The sequence below is a fragment of the Paroedura picta genome, chromosome 17 (genome assembly GCF_049243985.1).
Source record: "Paroedura picta isolate Pp20150507F chromosome 17, Ppicta_v3.0, whole genome shotgun sequence".
Classification (NCBI taxonomy): Eukaryota; Metazoa; Chordata; class Lepidosauria; order Squamata; family Gekkonidae; genus Paroedura; species Paroedura picta.
The window spans coordinates 4,685,163-4,702,134 of NC_135385.1; the positions used below are offsets into that span (position 1 = coordinate 4,685,163).

The 16,972-nt window shown below is 49.4% G+C and overlaps 1 protein-coding gene across 1 annotated transcript in view; it reads right to left on the bottom strand.

Moving 5' to 3' along the window:
- XYLT1 (xylosyltransferase 1) overlaps window positions 1-16,972 on the bottom strand; it is a gene marked incomplete at its 5' end in the record, with an annotated part of 88,939 nt that overhangs the window by 52,440 nt on the left and 19,527 nt on the right. The window contains 2 exons of the mRNA XM_077317091.1: window positions 8,048-8,250; window positions 10,568-10,740. Of these exons, the coding sequence (XP_077173206.1) occupies window positions 8,048-8,250; window positions 10,568-10,740 (376 nt within the window). The remainder of the gene's footprint in view (window positions 1-8,047; window positions 8,251-10,567; window positions 10,741-16,972) is intronic.

Below are 16,972 nucleotides of genomic sequence, written 5' to 3' on the forward strand. Positions count from 1 at the left end.
GGCTGCTAGGGTCCTCACAGGAACATCGTGGAGGGCCCATATCCAGCCTGTGCTGAGGCAGCTGCATTGGTTGCCAGTGGCGGCCTGGATCAAGTTAAAGCTTTTAGTGTTAACCTTTATGGCCATCTGCAGTCTGGGCCCCACATACCTATCTCCCGCAGGGCCCTATGCTTAGCAGGTATGAATGTTGGAGGTCCCCGGCCCGAGGAGGTTCATCTGGCCTCGATCCGGGGCAGGGCCTTTTTGGTCTCTGGTGGAATGAGTTCTTAGAAGATCTGTGGGCTCTGTTAGAGCTTTCACAATTCTACAGGGCCTGCAAAACGGACCTCTTCTTCCAGGTTTTCAGGCCAGGGCAAGGAAGATCAGGGCCCTCCACTTAGGTCATCAAGCTCCCCATAGGAAGATCAGGCTTGTTTTCAGATGGTCTGTTGAGTTGGGGAGGGGGAAAAAGCTGTTCCTGTCGAGGGGGCTGCAATTGGGGATTTTAACGATGGTTTTATGTGGTTTTATACCTGTTGTGACCCGCTACGAGAGTTTCTGGGAATGGCAGTATAGAAATAAAGACATTATCTTGTGGATCTGACATCTGAAACAGACTCTTATTTATCATACCAACAGCACGATGCCAAAGGGAGAGCATGAATGATAGCAGTTGCTCAACATTTAGGATGCTTTAGGATGCTTAGGGCTGATCCTGCGTTGAGCAGGGGGTTGGATTAGATGGCCTGTGTGGCCCCTTCCAACTCTATGATTCTATGAACATTTTGAATTCTGTAAACCAGCGGTGTGGTATATAAATCTAAATAATCCTTATCCATTATTCCTCGCAATATTTGTGAAACAGCCTGGGGGGTGGAATGTGTCCGGGGTGTCCGAGTTGGCTGCATCCTGATTGGCCCTGCCCCTATAGCTCCCGCCCTCTGTTCCTGAATGCTAGCCACTTTGCCCTCAGACGCGCCTCGCTACTGGAGCCAGCAGCAGGCCAGGGGAGAGGGCCCTGGGCAAAGGATGGTGGTGGAGGGGGCGAGCCCTCCAGGCTGCTAACGAGCTCCGCCCGGGACTACTAACAACCTCCGTCCTCCGTCCTCCACCGCCCTGCTAGTGACTTCTGTCCCATCCTGCTAATGAGCTCCCTCCCATCCCACCCTGCTAAGGAGCTCCGTCCCGGGCCTGCTAACTAGCTGGCCAGCCCCCGCCTGCGCCACTTGATCCGGCTGTGAGCTGCTCCAGAGTCCAAGTAGACCAAAGCCACCTTAAGCGGCATGGGGAGAGGGGCGGGGGGGGGGCCTTTCAAAGCCCGTTCTTAGGAATGGGCTTTGCAGCTAGTAAATAAATAAATCGCCGTTGTTGTCACAGGGTGGAAGAACACTAGCCAGCACACCACTTCCTAATAAACATTGTCTCACACACCTGCTTGAGCAGCATGGATTATATGCTGCTTCCCTCAGCTATGAAGGGATCACAAAAGTCTCTTGTCCTTGTGATCCTCTGCCCAGGCTGGAGCTCAGTGCAGTTTTAGGACTCAGCCTGTCAAGTGGCTACGGGAAAAAGGTGCTCAATCTATGGCAGACCCTGCACCGGATAGACGAAATCCAGAGCGGTTTTCTAAGCTCTGTGCTCCTCAGATGGTCAGCTTTAAAATCAAAATGTTAAGAACAATATTACTAAATACAGAAATATAAAAGCTGAAGTGAAAATCCACGTCAGGCCAGGAGAGAATTTCCGCGAGGCGAAGAGAATAAACACGATTAAAAACTATCTCAGGCTCTGGACGCCTGCCAAAATGCTGCCAGTTGCATTTGATATGTAAATGCTCGGGGAAAATAATGGGGGGGAAAAAACCCTCCTTTGTTGTAGGCGCAGCTACTGATGCAAATCCTCTGGCGAGGATTTCTTCATCTAATTAGAGAGATTGGTTTTTGCCAAGTTGGAAGTTTATAAAAACCCTCAACGTCTCACTAGTCTGACAAAGCTGAATCTCATTTATTTGGAATGCTTTCCCGCTCTATCCCAAGAAACCTTGAAGTGCCTTTGGTTAATGGGGGGAAAACGTACCCTCAACGCCAAGCCGTGATAGTTAATATGCCCGGGGTCTTTCTGGAACTGCAATATGGCTGAGAACGGTGTATAAAAACACGACATTCTGTTCAAACTTTCAATTTGCTGCTTAGAGTTTGCACAGCCATTCAGGAGGTGGGCCCAGCTTGTCCCGTACCCCCTCGCCTCCTTCCCGTTCCCTTGTGATGGCCCTTCTCAAACTCCCCCCCCTGGTCCCGATGCCTCTGGAAGCTACGGAAGGAGAGGGAGAAGTCCAGACTGATGATGACGATGAGAGAAGTCTGACCCAGCACCCCACAAAGTTCACGGGCAAGGCAACCAGGAAACTGGACTTCTCCACTTCCACCAGGTTGGTACAATCTGGTAAGGAGCTAGAGGGGTTTCAGGTGCTTAAAACAAGATTCCTTGCCCTTGCCCCATCTCTCAGATATTTAGAACTGCAGCAGCAGCGGTTGTGAGTGAACTTCACCTGCAAGCCAACCTGGGCTGAAGTTGCCAACTGGCTGCAAGAAAACGAGGGATGGTTGTGTGTGGTGTGTGTGTGTGTGTGTGTGTGTGTGTGTTTGTAACAGCTCTAAGTCAGCAAGGAAAACATCCAAAGAGTAATTTGGGCAAACACTGGATGCTTTAATGGAATCTGGCATTCCTCATGTTTGGTGAGGGAACAAGGAGCATTTTTCAACGCATAATAAACAAGCAGAAGGAGAGGGTGTCTAGTCTTTCCATGACTCATAACAGTACTCCACCCCCTGTGTGTGTGTGTGTGTTTTGCCTGCTTCTTTTCTGATCTGCTGAGCCAGTATGGCCAGTTTGGTTTGGAGGGCACAAACGTGTTGAGAGAAAACCCTCAGTTGGGGACCAGCTGCACCTGGGACCAAATTGGAGGCAGAAGAATCCCGATGTTGTGTCCGAATATCAGCGACCTGCGACTCTCTGCACAAGGTGGTGAGACAAACTGCTTAGCATTGCGGTGAGACATTTAGCACCTGGGTGTGCAAAGAAAACCACAGCAGTCCGCTTCAGTTCCAGACCTAAGGGCCATGAAGAAATCAGTCCTGCCCAGTCAGCTCAATGGGGAATCCACCCACCCACCCATCCCCCCACCCCCACCCACCCACTCACCCATCCATCCTCCATCATCCCTCCCTCCATCCTTCCTTCCTTCCTTCCATCCATCCATCCATCCATCCATCCATCCATCCATCCATCCATCCATCCATCCATCCATCCATCCATCCATCCATCCATCCATCCATCCATCCATCCATCCATCCTTCCTTCCTTCCTTCTTCCTCCATCCTTCCTTCCTTCCTTCCTTCCTTCCTTCCTTCCTTCCTTCCTTCCTTCCTTCCTTCCTTCCTTCCTTCCTTCCTTCCTTCCTTCCATCCATCCATCCATCCATCCATCCATCCATCCATCCATCCATCCACTCACTCCATCTTTTGGCACAGCTAAATCCACTAGCAAGGCACGGTGGCACCCAAGCCCTCTTTGCTTAGCCATTCCCAGCCATTACTATGTGTGAAAGTGCTCCCAAACCTTCCCTCTCTTACTTAGGGTAGGTCTCAAAACTGCTTCATGCAGCAGCGGCCTTGCTGAGATTAAAGAGGGCTGGGTCCGGCCTGTGCTTGGATGGGTTTCCTCTGTATGCTCTCCTGAGGTCCATGACTGAAACAGGTAGGATGTAAAAGAAAGATAAATTAGATGGCCCTACAGCCAGCCATACGTGCAACGTGAACTCATTTCACAGACTGGGTGTGCACTGCTGGAAGATAATTTCTCTTCTCTTTGCTTCTAGCAAATGCCAGTGGATGACTTGCCAGCTTTCCTAGGTTTTCTTTTTATATGTATTCTCTCCATGCTACTCATGATGACCGTAAAAGCCTCTACTAGAATCATAGAGTCGGAAGGGACCTCCAGGGTCATCTAATCCAACTCCCTGCAGAATGAAGGAAATTCACAACTACCTGCCCGCCCACAGTGACCCCAATTCCATGCCCAGATGATGCCCCCGCCCCCCAAAAAACAGGATTCCTGGCCAGCTTGGCCTGGAGGACACTTGCCTCCCAACTCCAAAGTGGCAATTGGCATTTCCCTGGGCATGCAAGAAAGGGCCACAGCATGGACACAATCCCTTCTGCCCACCCACTCCCAATCCACCTAAGTTCATGGAAGGAGAACCCACGACCTCCCGAGGAAGCCTGTTCCACTGAGGAACCGCTCTGACTGTCCCTTACGTCATCCCCCAGGTATATTTCCCTTTAGGATGATGACCCCTTCACTCAAAGTCCCTTTCCAAATGCTCTCAGATCATAATTCCTTTCAGACCCTTGACATCTGAGCATGACCCATTTAACTAGTCTCCTTGGGGAAACCTTTGGCATTGCTTTAGGATGGTTAGGGCTGATCCTGCGTAGAGCAGGGAGTTGGACTAGATGGCCTGTATGGCCCCTTCCAACTCTATGATTCTATGATTCTATGATCCTGCGTTGAGCAGGGGGTTGAACTAGATGGCCTGTATGGCCCCTTCCAACTCTATGATTCTATGATCCTGTGTTGAGCAGGGGGTTGGACTAGATGGCCTGTATGGCCCCTTCCAACTCTATGATTCTATGATTCTATGATTCTTGTGACAACTGCACAAAGTGATTTAATGTGGACTACATGCAGACTACAGTCTGGAAATATTAGGCTGGAACCTATGAATTGTGGAGTGAGCAGTACATGGACTTGATCCCCCCCACCTCCTGCTGTGGCCCCTTTAAAATATACTTCTCAGTATTGGAGGGACCCTGTGGAATACCATGGGATCCAATGGTGGAAACCCCTTCCTTGGCATGGGTTTTTCTGCAAATGGAGCAATGCTTGCCATTCTGCCTTCTGGCTCCCAAATCCTACACTGGGGAAAAGAGGAGTGCAGAGGCTTGGAGGCGGGGGGTGGGGGGAAAGATGCTTTCCATGGACTCTGCTTACAAGTCACAGGAGACAAGTCACCATTGTTATCATGCCATTGCCAAGAAATCTCTTGGGTTTGTGGAATTCTCAAAAAAGAGATCGGCAGGACAACCTACCAAAGGAAATAAAGATCGATAAAGATCAGACACGCAAAACGTACTCTACCTCTTGGCGAAGGAACAGTTTGGGGTTTTTTTTTTTAGTTTTAACATGGAGAACATTCCCCTAGACAGGCGCAGGTAATATTAATGGCAGCACAGCTAATTTTAGTCTTGTTATCTAAATTGCCTCACTTGTTTTCCAGATGAAGGATCTGCCTCTCCTTCTGCAACCCTCTATTCCCTGCTCGTCATCCTCAAAGGTATCACTTATGCTCAGGAGAGTCTAATGAAAGATCAAAATTCAGAGCACTTGCCGGCCTGCGATAAAAATCCAAGGCAATTTTTAGATCTTGTGCCGGAAGGACTGTGGCCTGGGGACATGGCACCTTAATGTCAGACGTTCGCTGGCAGGGGCTCATGGGAATTGTAGTCCGTGGGAATCTGGAGGGCCGCAGTTTGACTACCCCTGCCTTGGGGTATCTCCAGGTCAGAGTATTGAATAAATCAACTGGGAGCACCTAAAGAGAGCATTTTTAGCCTTGCTCGCAAGCTCACTGTCCTGGACAAGCTGTACTCCAGAGCGCCTCTAATAAGCAAATGCATCCCATGACAGCTCTAAACAAGTCCCATGACTTCCATGTTCTTTGGACTGAACTTTCCTTAAAGAATAACCATTAGGTTATTAAGCTGGCGGCTAAATTTTATCAAGTCCGTCTGGGGGATATAGTAGGATTAAAAAGCAAACAAACATTACAAACCATTTAACTGTGCTGAAAAGTCCTTGGGATGGATGGGGGGATGGGTGGATGGAGGAAAGGCCAGAGGGAGGGAGGGAGGGAGGCCATGTGGGGGCCCTGTCACCTTGCATGTGGAGGAGGAGTGGGACTCAAACCCAGCTCCCCAGATTAGAGGGCACCGCTCTTAAGCACTACACCAAACTCCACCTTGGGATGGGCGTCCTTCCTCCTTGGGGTGCTGATGAGCACAATCGGGTGTTTGTCTCAGACCTTGTCTGTGCTCTCTTTAGCGCTAGAGGGAGGCTGTTGGGGGTCCAGAGCACCTCCATGGGGCAGCCCCGTGGGAAGACACAAGCCATTTCTTCAGTGCATACAGCAAGCAAGGCCAAATGTCCAAAGAGCGTCGTTTTCTGCAGTGAACCTGTGATGGTAGTTGGCCTTCTCTTTCACCCCAGGACCTCTTTGCGTTTCCAGCAACCAGGAAAGGGCAAAAACGGATTCGCTTAAGGATAAGAATGACCGATTGGGGAAGGGAGAATTCACACGTGAGCGTCAACTAGCGTGTCTCCTGCATTGATATTTCTGGGGATGCCAAATCGAACGCTTCTCCCGGACAATTCCCCATGGTTGTGCTGGTCTGTGCCTCCGACTACTTCCGCTGTGAACCTGAGCCTGAAGTCCTGACCCCTGATTTGTTGTCAGATAATGCAAATATAATTGTGCGGCCTCCTTCGGAAAGACAGCAGTGCCAGGGACGACCCAGAGCTGGATCCATGCCAATGAGAGAGGGAAAGAATGCAGAAGTTGTGACCCACAGGAGGATAACTGGCCATAGCCCAGGAAGATAAAATATGTCATAGAATCATAGAGTTGGAAGGGGCCATACAGGCCATCTAGTCCAACACCCTGCTCAACGCAGGATCAGCCCAAAGCATCCTAAAGCATCCAAGAAAAGTGGGTATCCAACCTTTGCTTGAAGACTGCCAGTGAGGGCATAGGATCATATAGATACAGGCTAAAATGATTTTTAGGGAAGCTCGCCTGGCCTCAACCAGGGCCAGAGCTTTCTCCATCCTGGCCCTCATCTGGTGGCTCTCAGAGCAGGGGTAGTCAACCTGTGGTCCTCCAGATGTTCATGGACTACAATTCCCAGGAGCCCCTGCCAGCATTTGCTGGCAGGGGCTCCTGGGAATTGTAGTCCATGAACATCTGGAGGACCACAGGTTGACTACCCCTGTCCCAGAGGACATCAGGGCCCTGGCGGAACTTCAACAGTTCCGCAGGGCCTGCAAAAGGGAGTTCTTCTGCCAGGCATGTGGTTGAGGTCGACCAGAACCACCGCTTCCCATGGGCCCTCCCCCTGAGCCTCCCTCCTAGGGCCCCACTACAACTCTGCCCTACCCACTGGGCTATGTGTTAATAGAATGTTCTCCATATTTTTCTATTGTTCTACTAGCGTTCTACTTGTCGTTATCACTGTATTATTGTTAAACTAAGTTATCTGTCCCATTTCTGTTTTATGTGAACTGCCCTGAGCCTTCGGGGCGGGCGGTATAGAAATACAATGAATGAATGAATGAATGAATGAATGAATGAATGAATGAATGAAGACACACATGGGGGTTCCACCACAGCCTTTTGCTGCAGTTTAGTGCATCAAGTTTTAAATGTCAATTATATCTGCATCATATTATCACACAATTATGTAGCAAAATGGTAGGAGTGGGGGCAGGAATCCATTACTTGAAGCCATTTCTTGCAGGCACTGTGGCTCACCCATACCCTCGGCTTCCTGCAAGAACGGCATGATCCAAACATGGTCTAAACACCACTCAGATATTCAGCCCAGGGCCAGATGCTTAGTCAAGCCCATTAACGCAGGTTTTGGAAAGCCCTGTCCCCCCCCCCCAACAGCAAAAGGTGTGTAATTCCCAGAAATACGAGATTGCCTGCCGTCGGAACCAGACAGCCAGACGAAGCATAAACTCACGCATCATAGGATACCGTGCAACCATGATGCTACAGCAATTACTGCAACGGGGTTATCTTGTACACAAATGGGAAATCGAGCTGCAGACTACTGTTGTAACTCAATCACAGCATGGTGTGGGGATGCAACTTGAGCCTACGAAGCAATGTACTCGTGCGACGTTCCAGCTGGAAACAGAAACCCTTCAGAAAAGCTGATCGCTGTACCTGATTGGGTAGTCGGCTGCACTGAGATTGATGAAGAAGTCCCACGGCCAGTCCTTCATTCCCATTAGATCGCGCATGCTCTGCAGGTAGGTGGACAGAAGGCTCGCTCCGCCCCAAATCGTCGCCATGCGCCAAGAAGTGACTCTCATGTTCGGGTACCGGCTGGCAAACTGGAGAACTTGCCGGTGCAAGTAATTGGACCGCTTTGGGGGGAGAGAAGAAAAAGACACGTTCAAGAGCTGCCGAAGGACGCTGCAATCACGTTCCCACTGACGCGCAGGCTCAAAAACCCTGCAGGTGTCCGTGGAGCTGCAAGACGGGACAAGCAGAGAAATGCCTGGTGGACCGAACTGGCACCAGTGGAGCGTTTGCAGACATTCAAAAGTGATAGGCTTGGCTTGGCTGGAGCCCCAGTTAGATACATTTATTAAGTCCCTTTCTGCCTCAAAACCTGTGAACACTCTGGAGACATTAGGACAGGACGGCTGGTCGCTTTGAGCAAACAGCAAAGCACTCATGAATTTGTAAAAAGCAACAATTACCAAGATCCATGTGTATCTTGAAACTCCATGTAGGTAACAGCTTTCTGACGGGACTTCTTCCTCCTATGCATGACACCTTGTCCCCACCACAAAGTCAGTAATCTCGCAAGGGGCATGAGCAAGGAAAACATGACAAGAGTTTATCTTAGCTGGGGTTGCCAGCGCTTGGTCGAGAAATACCTGGAGACTTTGGAGGCAGAGGCAGGAGTGGGCAGGATTGGGGGCTTGGTGGAATATAAGGCTATAGGGCAGGGATTCCCTGGGGGTCCGCACCAGCTCCATAGGGAGTTCTGAGGAGGTCCACAGGGGAAGCTCCAGAGGGGATCCACAGAAGCTCCAGAGGGGAAGCTCCAGAGGAGTTTGCTGGCAGGGGCTCATGGGGATTGTAGTCCATGGACATCTGGAGGACCACAGGTTGACAACCCCTGCCCTAGAAAACCACGCAACTGTAATTACAAAGAGCGCCTAAACATTCAAACAAGGTAGAACGTAACACATTAGATGTTTTTAAGTGGCGAGCTCTGTATTTTAAAATGCATTATGTTCTGCCTTGTTTGAATGTTTAGATACTCTTTGTAGAAACAATTGTCTCGTTTTTTTAGGAAACCTTTTTTGAAGAAGATCTTGTTTAGCTGTAAGTAAGTATCAAAGATAAACCTTTAAACGGTGGCTATTCTGCTATTACAGTGGAGAGGACGGTGTTTTGAGACAATGAAGTGCCGAAAGATTTGACTGAATAAAGACTTTAATTACACACCTGATTCTGACAACAATATTTTGCTGATTGCCAATATCTGCTGATTGTACCTTCCCGTTCTTTTTTGATTGCATTGTTCAGACTTCCCCATCACCTGCTCCTTGACCCTTAATGAGATTTCCCAGGGACTCTGCATGCCGAGAAGACAATCTACTGCTGAGTCACATCCTTACTGAATTTCTTTCTGAATGCGGCCACACTCTTTCATCTCACCTGGAGACAGCTATGACATTTCAGGCTCATATTTCGGAGTCCCTACTGGTTACCGCGACCATAACATACAATGGAGAAGCATGGAGAGATACAGCAGTCAGACAGATGAAGGCAGTCAAGTCAAGAGGCGGAGAGAGTCAATGTACAAACATATAACAGATGGACACGTAAAGTTGCCTTCTACTGAGTAAGACACTTGATCTATCAAGGCTAGAGCTGCCGGAATGGCAGCAGCTCTCTAGGGACTCGGGTGATCTTGAAGAAGAAGAAGAAGAAGAAGAAGAAGAAGAAGAAGAAGAAGAAGAAGAAGAAGAAGAAGAGTTGGTTCTTCTATGCCACTTTTCTCTACCCAAAGGAGTCTCAAAGTGGCTTACAGTCGCCTTCCCTTTCCCCTCCCCTTACCTCACCTGATCCTTTGAACAGGTGAGAACAGGGCTTGAATGGGGAGCCTTCTGCATGCCAAGCTAAATGCTCCACCACTGAACTAAGACCCTTCGTGTTAGGCCTTGAAGTGATTCAGAAAGATCTGTTCGCCCCAGAGGTGTCTACCTTCACCTGACAACGGCTCTTCCTGAGGCATCTTCTTGAACATTTGCAACCTGAGGTCCTTTGGCTGGGGACTGGATCTGAGGATGCTGAGCTAAGGGCCTCTCACAGCAGGAGATGTCTCAACTCTTATTGAGTCAGAACCCTGGACTATCAAGGTCAGCATTGACTGCTCTCCAGGCAGCGGTCTTTCACGTCAGCTGCCATCTAGAACCCTTTAACTGGAGATGCTGGGGGTTGGACCCAGGACCTTCTGCATGCAAAGCAGGTGCTGTCCCACTGAGCCACAGCCCCTCCCTCAAAGGCACAAACCACTCGATATATGGGGGTGGGTGGGAAACACGACAAGCAACACCATCCAGGATGCAACGAAGGTCGAGAGAGGGAGAGAGGAAGCGGGCAAGGATGAGGAGGAGACGGACAGATGCCAAGACAGGCAATTTATAACCGGTGATATATTACCTTGTCAACATGAATGTAATAAAAATGGTCTTTATGGTAAATAGCCTTAAGCATGCGCTGCAGCTGCCGAGAAGCTCTGCCATGAACAACCAAGACAAAAGCAATTCTGACCGGGTTGGCCGCCAGGTACTCGATGGAGTCCTCATCCCACTGGACACTGTTGCTGGCTTTTCCTGTTCGGAAACAAAACAGAGTCAAGGCATCTTGGGAGTGTTTGTGTACAAAGTGTGTGTGTGTGTGTGTGTGTCTCCTGTACTTTCCACTGCATCCAGAAGGCTGGTCTTTCCCTCTCCCTAGAATTATATAACCGTCAGCAAGAGACAAAGGCTGCTAGAAGACACAAGGGTAGGCTAGTCTAGAGCAGGGGTAGTCAACCTGTGGTCCTCCAGATGTCCATGGACTACAATTCCCATGAACCTCTGGGGGACCACAGGTTGACTACCCCTGCTCTAGACTAGCCTACCTTTGTGTCTTCTGTGGGGCTCTTCAACCCGAGATCCGGCTTGAAACGGCTTGGGTTAGCCACACATTGGGCTATTTGTACACCTAGTCCAAGCTCCATTCAAGGGTCAGCACGAGCACATCAACTAGACAGCTACAATGAGAGAAAAGACCAAAATAAGAAAACTCTTGGAAGGCATGTTACCTCTCCTCCAGCAAAGGGTGAGACGAGATCATGCAATGGAGATCAGTTATGAGGGATAATATGGGGGCAGAAGCTTTAAAGCTCTTGTCCCTTGCAAGGAGTGGACATTGGGCAAGGTTCAAAACAGACGGCATTTCTCTTTCCTCCCATTCGGTTGCTCGTAGCTGCCTGGGGAATGCTCCTGGAATCCCGCTGTTCAAAACTGGCAGGACCGTGTTACCTTCAGAAGACTGAAATGAGACATTACGATGCATGGCATGACGTCTTAACGTGGAGGTGTGGGAATTTACACGTTGCGGACATTAACGCCACGATACATTCACCACCCTCGGACGCAGATGGACAGATTTAATTTCTATAGAGCTGGGGTAGATAGACAGATGTCACCAAATGGAAAATCTAGCAACTTGTGCTAACAAAATTTCAATAGTTTAGGGAAATAGGTGAGGGATCTAAGCTAGTGAGGATACAACAAAGCCATTGATATATCCAATGACATATAAAAACAACAGCTAAGGCAACAAAAATCCTGTGTAGAGAGCCAGCTTGGTGTAGTGGTTAGGAGTGTGGACTTCTAATCTGGCGAGTCGGGTTTGATTCCCTGCTCCCCCACATGCAGCCAGCTGGGTGACCTTGGGCTCTCCACAGCATTGATAAAGCTATTCTGAGCAGTGATATCAGGGCTCTCTCAGCCCCACATCCCTCACAGAGGGGTATGTTATGGGGAAAGAAAAGGGAAGGTGATGGTAAGCCGCTTTGAGACTCTTTCAGGTAGAGAAAAGCGGCATATAAGAACCAACTCCTCCTCCTCCTCCAAGACTCCAACTTCAACTGAAAAGTTGCTTTGAAGACCAGAAGGCTTGTTGCTTCCTCCCCAGGCCAGGAGTGCCCCCCCCCCGTTCTTTTGTGCACCCAACTATGCTCAGCCACTTGGCTGGCCAGCTTTCCCTAGCTATGGCAGGAGACAACAGACATTCCCTAACAAGGCAAAAGGCCATGGAGCTCTGTTTGTAGCTCTGCCCATGTCCTAGCAGGAAATCAGAGAAGTTCTAGAAGTTTTGCAGGACACCCCTTTTAAGGTCCAAGATGAGTCTTCAAATGCATCTGTTCTCTTCCCTGCCTTCTTGCTTAAGCTTGAACTCTTCAACCAAACTGAGGAGATTTTGATCCTCAGATCAAATCTTTTCCCAGCATCGGGAGAACTACGGCAGACTGAGACCTGAGCTCTCCGTGGGAGAAGAGAACAGGAACTATGGTATATCAGGTGCCAAATAAACATGCTGAACAGTTGGGCATGTTCTAAAAGAGTGGAAGTAGGGTTGTGCGGTTCGGCTGGTTCGGAGACCACTGTGGTGCTGGCCGCCTCGGGCTTCGGCGATTGCCGAACCGGCCGAACCGCACAACCCTAAGAAGTTACTAGTTGACTTTTTGCTAATGAGTCATCAGAAAGAAGTCGTAAGTCTTTATTCACAGTCTGCTTCTTTAGTTCATTATCCTCAAGCCTCTGTTCAAGTGTGGCATACCAAGGAAAACAAGAATGACAAAACGGAATGTTTCCAAATTACAGGAAGAAGAAACATCATGTCCCCTTTGGGCTTTCTGAGTATCTTGGAAATTGGAATTTTAGTTGCAAATAACGATGTTTTAATTGGAAACTGCCTTGGGAGCAACTACTGCTGAAAAGCAGCCCGTAACTAAAGCTAATAATAATATTAATAATAATATTGTAACCCGCCGCGAGCCAGCGTTGCTGGGAGGGGCAGGTAAGAAATCAAACAAATAATTAATAAATAATAGAAGAAGAAAAAGAAAGCTTGTTTTTTTCTCTAACCAGAAGGAGTCTCAAAGCGGCTTCCAATCACCTTCCCTTCCTCTGCCCACAACAGACACCCTGTGAGGGAGGTGGGGCTGATGTAACTGCTCTGGGAGAGCAGCACTACCAAGGCTGTGACTAGCCCATGGTTACCTTGCTGGCTGCATGTGGAGGAGCAAGGAATCAAATCCGGCTCGCTAGACTAGAAGCTGCCCCTCTTAACCACCACACCGAAAGCGCCATACATCGGAACTGTATTGCCCCATAGAACGCTTTTTATATGTTTGGAGGGGAAAATGAGAGAGGAAGCAGAACCACAGTGGCAAGCTCTGTCCGGACCAATGAGCAGCCAGTGGAACGTGCGCATAGAGCTGATGTGTGGACACATCTATGCCTCCCCCGGACAACCGGAACCAAGAAAGCAAGCTTCAGAACATGACAGACAGTTGTGCCGGTCTCTCAGACAACGCAAGCTGGAAAGAGCAGTGACTGCATTACCAGGCTGAGCTTTGACGGGTGAAGGCCATGATGAAGCTCCTTCAGTTCCCCAGGGCCTGTAAGACGGAGCTCTTCCGCCAGGTGTTTGGTTGAGGCCAAGATGTGGAAGATCTGGCCCCTCCTCCGGAAACCACTTGACAGCTGGAGCCCTGTCTCTTATATCTGCCTGGGCGCGTATGAAATCTGGGGCAGAAATTTGGTGGCTTGGTAGACGGTGGGTGCTGGAGGGAGGGTGGGGTCTTTTAGCGCTGTACGGGGTTTTATTGTTTTAGAACAGGGGTAGTCAAACTGCGGCCCTCCAGATGTCTGTGGACTACAATTCCCAGGAGCCCCTGCCAGCGAATGCTGGCAGGGGCTCCTGGGAATTGTAGTCCATGGACATCTGGAGGGCCGCAGTTTGACTACCCCTGATATAAGCATTCTGAACTTACATGTAGGAGCCAACTGGAAAGTCACCCATGTCAAAAGGGAAGGAGTCTTGTAACCCAAGTTTGCAGGTTGAGGGAAGGATTGTGATCTCAAGCGAATGCCAAAGGGGTGTCAAATAAATCTGCTGTCTGTCCTAGGCGAATTGTGGCCCTCCAGATGTCCATGGACTACAATTCCCAGGAGCCCCTGCCAGCATTCGCTGGCAGGGGTTCCTGGGAATTGTAGTCCACAGACATCTGGAGGGCCGCAGTTTGACTACCCCTGTTTTAGAATGTTGTAAGCTGCTGCAGGCTAGGAGGTCTAGGAGCAGTGGCATATAAAAGTTTAATGCTAAACAAAAAATAAACTACCGTAAATAAAAAGGGCAAGGCGGGGAGGCGGGAGAAGGCCATTCTCTTGCAATCTGCTTCCCGGAACTTCTCCTACAGGGAAATGAGGAGTCAGCCCAAACTCTCCTTTTGCCGGCGCCCCGTCACGCCAACCTTATGCCAGCCTCATCGCAGAAAGCAGGCGTCCAAATGCATCCCAAGGAGCAAAAGCCTGTTATTTCTCCCAGCCTGGAAGCCCACGCTGCTCGACAGGCCTCGGTAAAGACATGCTGTACGCTCTGGCTTGCTTACACAGCTCCACTGTGTGCATTGGCACACATCGATAAATGGCTCGAGGGCATCAGGAGGGTGACATCGCTGTGCAAATCTCCCGGTTATTTGCTCAGATTGTGCCAACAAACGGGATATAAAACCAACTGTGACAGCTGCCTCCCCGAAAGCCAGGCTAAATGTTGCAACCCATTGTTATTTCTAATGACACTCATTCACGCAATTAGCATAATTGATTTCAACAACACAAACCACGTGGAACAAAGAGACACTAAGCTTGGGCAAGGACTGCAGAAAAGGGCATCCCATCTACCCCCGTGACTACACCCCCCACACCTTTTGGGTCGAATCTTTCCAGACGATGCGATATTTGTGCCTTTCGCAGAGTCGCAGATAATCTCGTGACGTTTTGCTAGATGCGGCCTTGTTTTTCTTTTAAACCGACATATTGCAACCAGTACTTCTCTCCTCACACCAGCTGAACCGAATGCAGCAGTGGTCCCCAATCCTCCCCTTTCCTCTCCCCACAACAGACACCCTGTGAGGTGGGTGAGGCTGAGAGAGCCCTGATATTGCTGAAGAAGAAGAAGAGTTGGTTCTTATATGCCGCTTTTCCCTACCTGAAGGAGTCTCAAAGTGGCTTATAGTCGCCTTCCCTTTCCTCTCCCCACAACAGACACCCTGTGAGGTGGGTGAGGCTGAGAGAGCCCTGAGATTCCTGCTCAGTCAGAACAGTTTTATCAGTGCTGTAAAGAGCCCAAGGTCACCCAGCTGGCTGCATGTGGGGGAGCGCAGAATCGAACCCGGCATGCCAGATTAGAAGTCCGCACTCCTAACCACGACACCAAACTGGTAGAGACATTCTGCTTCCCATTCAGAATACATTCACTCTGCAATGGTTAAGTCAGAGACGGAGTGCTATGTGATCTGCAGGCCACCCAGAACGACCCAGATGACTCATGGAATCGAGCATCTATTTGCCAAGGGACGGTTGAAGCGGCTGTAACATCAGCTAGTAATTATAGTTTGCCCTTCTGTGTTTCACGGGACGGCTGTTTTGAGTAGAAAAAAAAATAAATGCCCTTTGAACAATTGTTATGAAGTTTACCTTAATCCCCAACATGGATTCCAATTGTTTCATGCATTGTATATTTTCTCATTCCATCCTCACTGCAACCGCGCAAGACTAAAGGTGCCCTTGGACTCAAATTTAGTCCTGCCTCACACCATCGGAGAACTGCTCCATCATCCTGCTTCATGGGACACCAATTCTTCAGGAAGGTTCTCGAGCAGAGATGGGTCCCACCCAACTCAAGTGTCTAAGACTCTTTCATTGGCAATGCCAGGGATTGAACCTGGAACCCTCTGGACGCAAAGTGGGACCCTGGTCTACCCACCTACATCTCCAAGTTTCTTAAACGCAGGAGAAACATCCTCCGTAAATCACTGAGTGTAGAAAGGCCCAAGTACAGCCCAGCAGGTTATACAGCTCAGGTGCGTAGAGTGGCGTTCTATTCCAGCCAAGTCTGCTGGGCTGCCTTTCAGGGCAGGCTTTTTGTGTTTAATGAGATAATGGGATGAGATAATGATCACATAGTATTATCGACTGCAACCGCCATCAAACTGATGAAAACCTCATGGGTCCAGTTAAATTAGCCCCCACAAAACTCTTCGCAAACATCCCGGTTGTCCAGGCGGCTTAGCCGAATGCACACTGGAAAAGAAACATTTCCCAGACCTCCCCGCAATCCTTCGAAATGAATCCGGAAGAAAGGGGGCTGCTGCTGGGATCCAGCAACGAGGTTCGGACTGTCTTACTTTCCTAAGCTTTATTTCAACAGAAGTTCCTTAATGCAGCAACTGCCGCACATGCGCGTTTTGGCCACCAGGTGGCGCTAACACGCATGCGCAGAGTTGCTGCGCATGCGCGTTTTGGCCACTAGGGGCACAAACGTGCACGCGTGGCAGTTCCGCACGTGCGTGTTAGCGTCACTGCCGTGCCGGCCCGGTACAATGGCCTTTGGGGCTCATTTTTGTGTTTAATGAGATAATGGGATGAGATGATGATCACATAGTGTTATCGACTGCAACCGCCATCAAACTGATGAAAACCTCATGGGTCCAGTTAAATTAGCCCCCACAAAACTCTTCGCAAACATCCCGGCTGTCCAGGCGGCTTAGCCGAATGCACACTGGAAAAGAAACATTTCCCAGACCTCCCCGCAATCCTTCGAAATGAATCCGGAAGAAAGGGGGCTGCTGCTGGGATCCAGCAACGAGGTTCGGACTGTCTTACTTTCCTAAGCTTCATTTCAACAGACGTTCCTTAATGCATTGCCTGCTTTCACTTCCATCATTTATTGCACTGATTCCTGCGCCCACCCACTGCAACATGTGAAGTCCAAGTAATTCATGTGCAC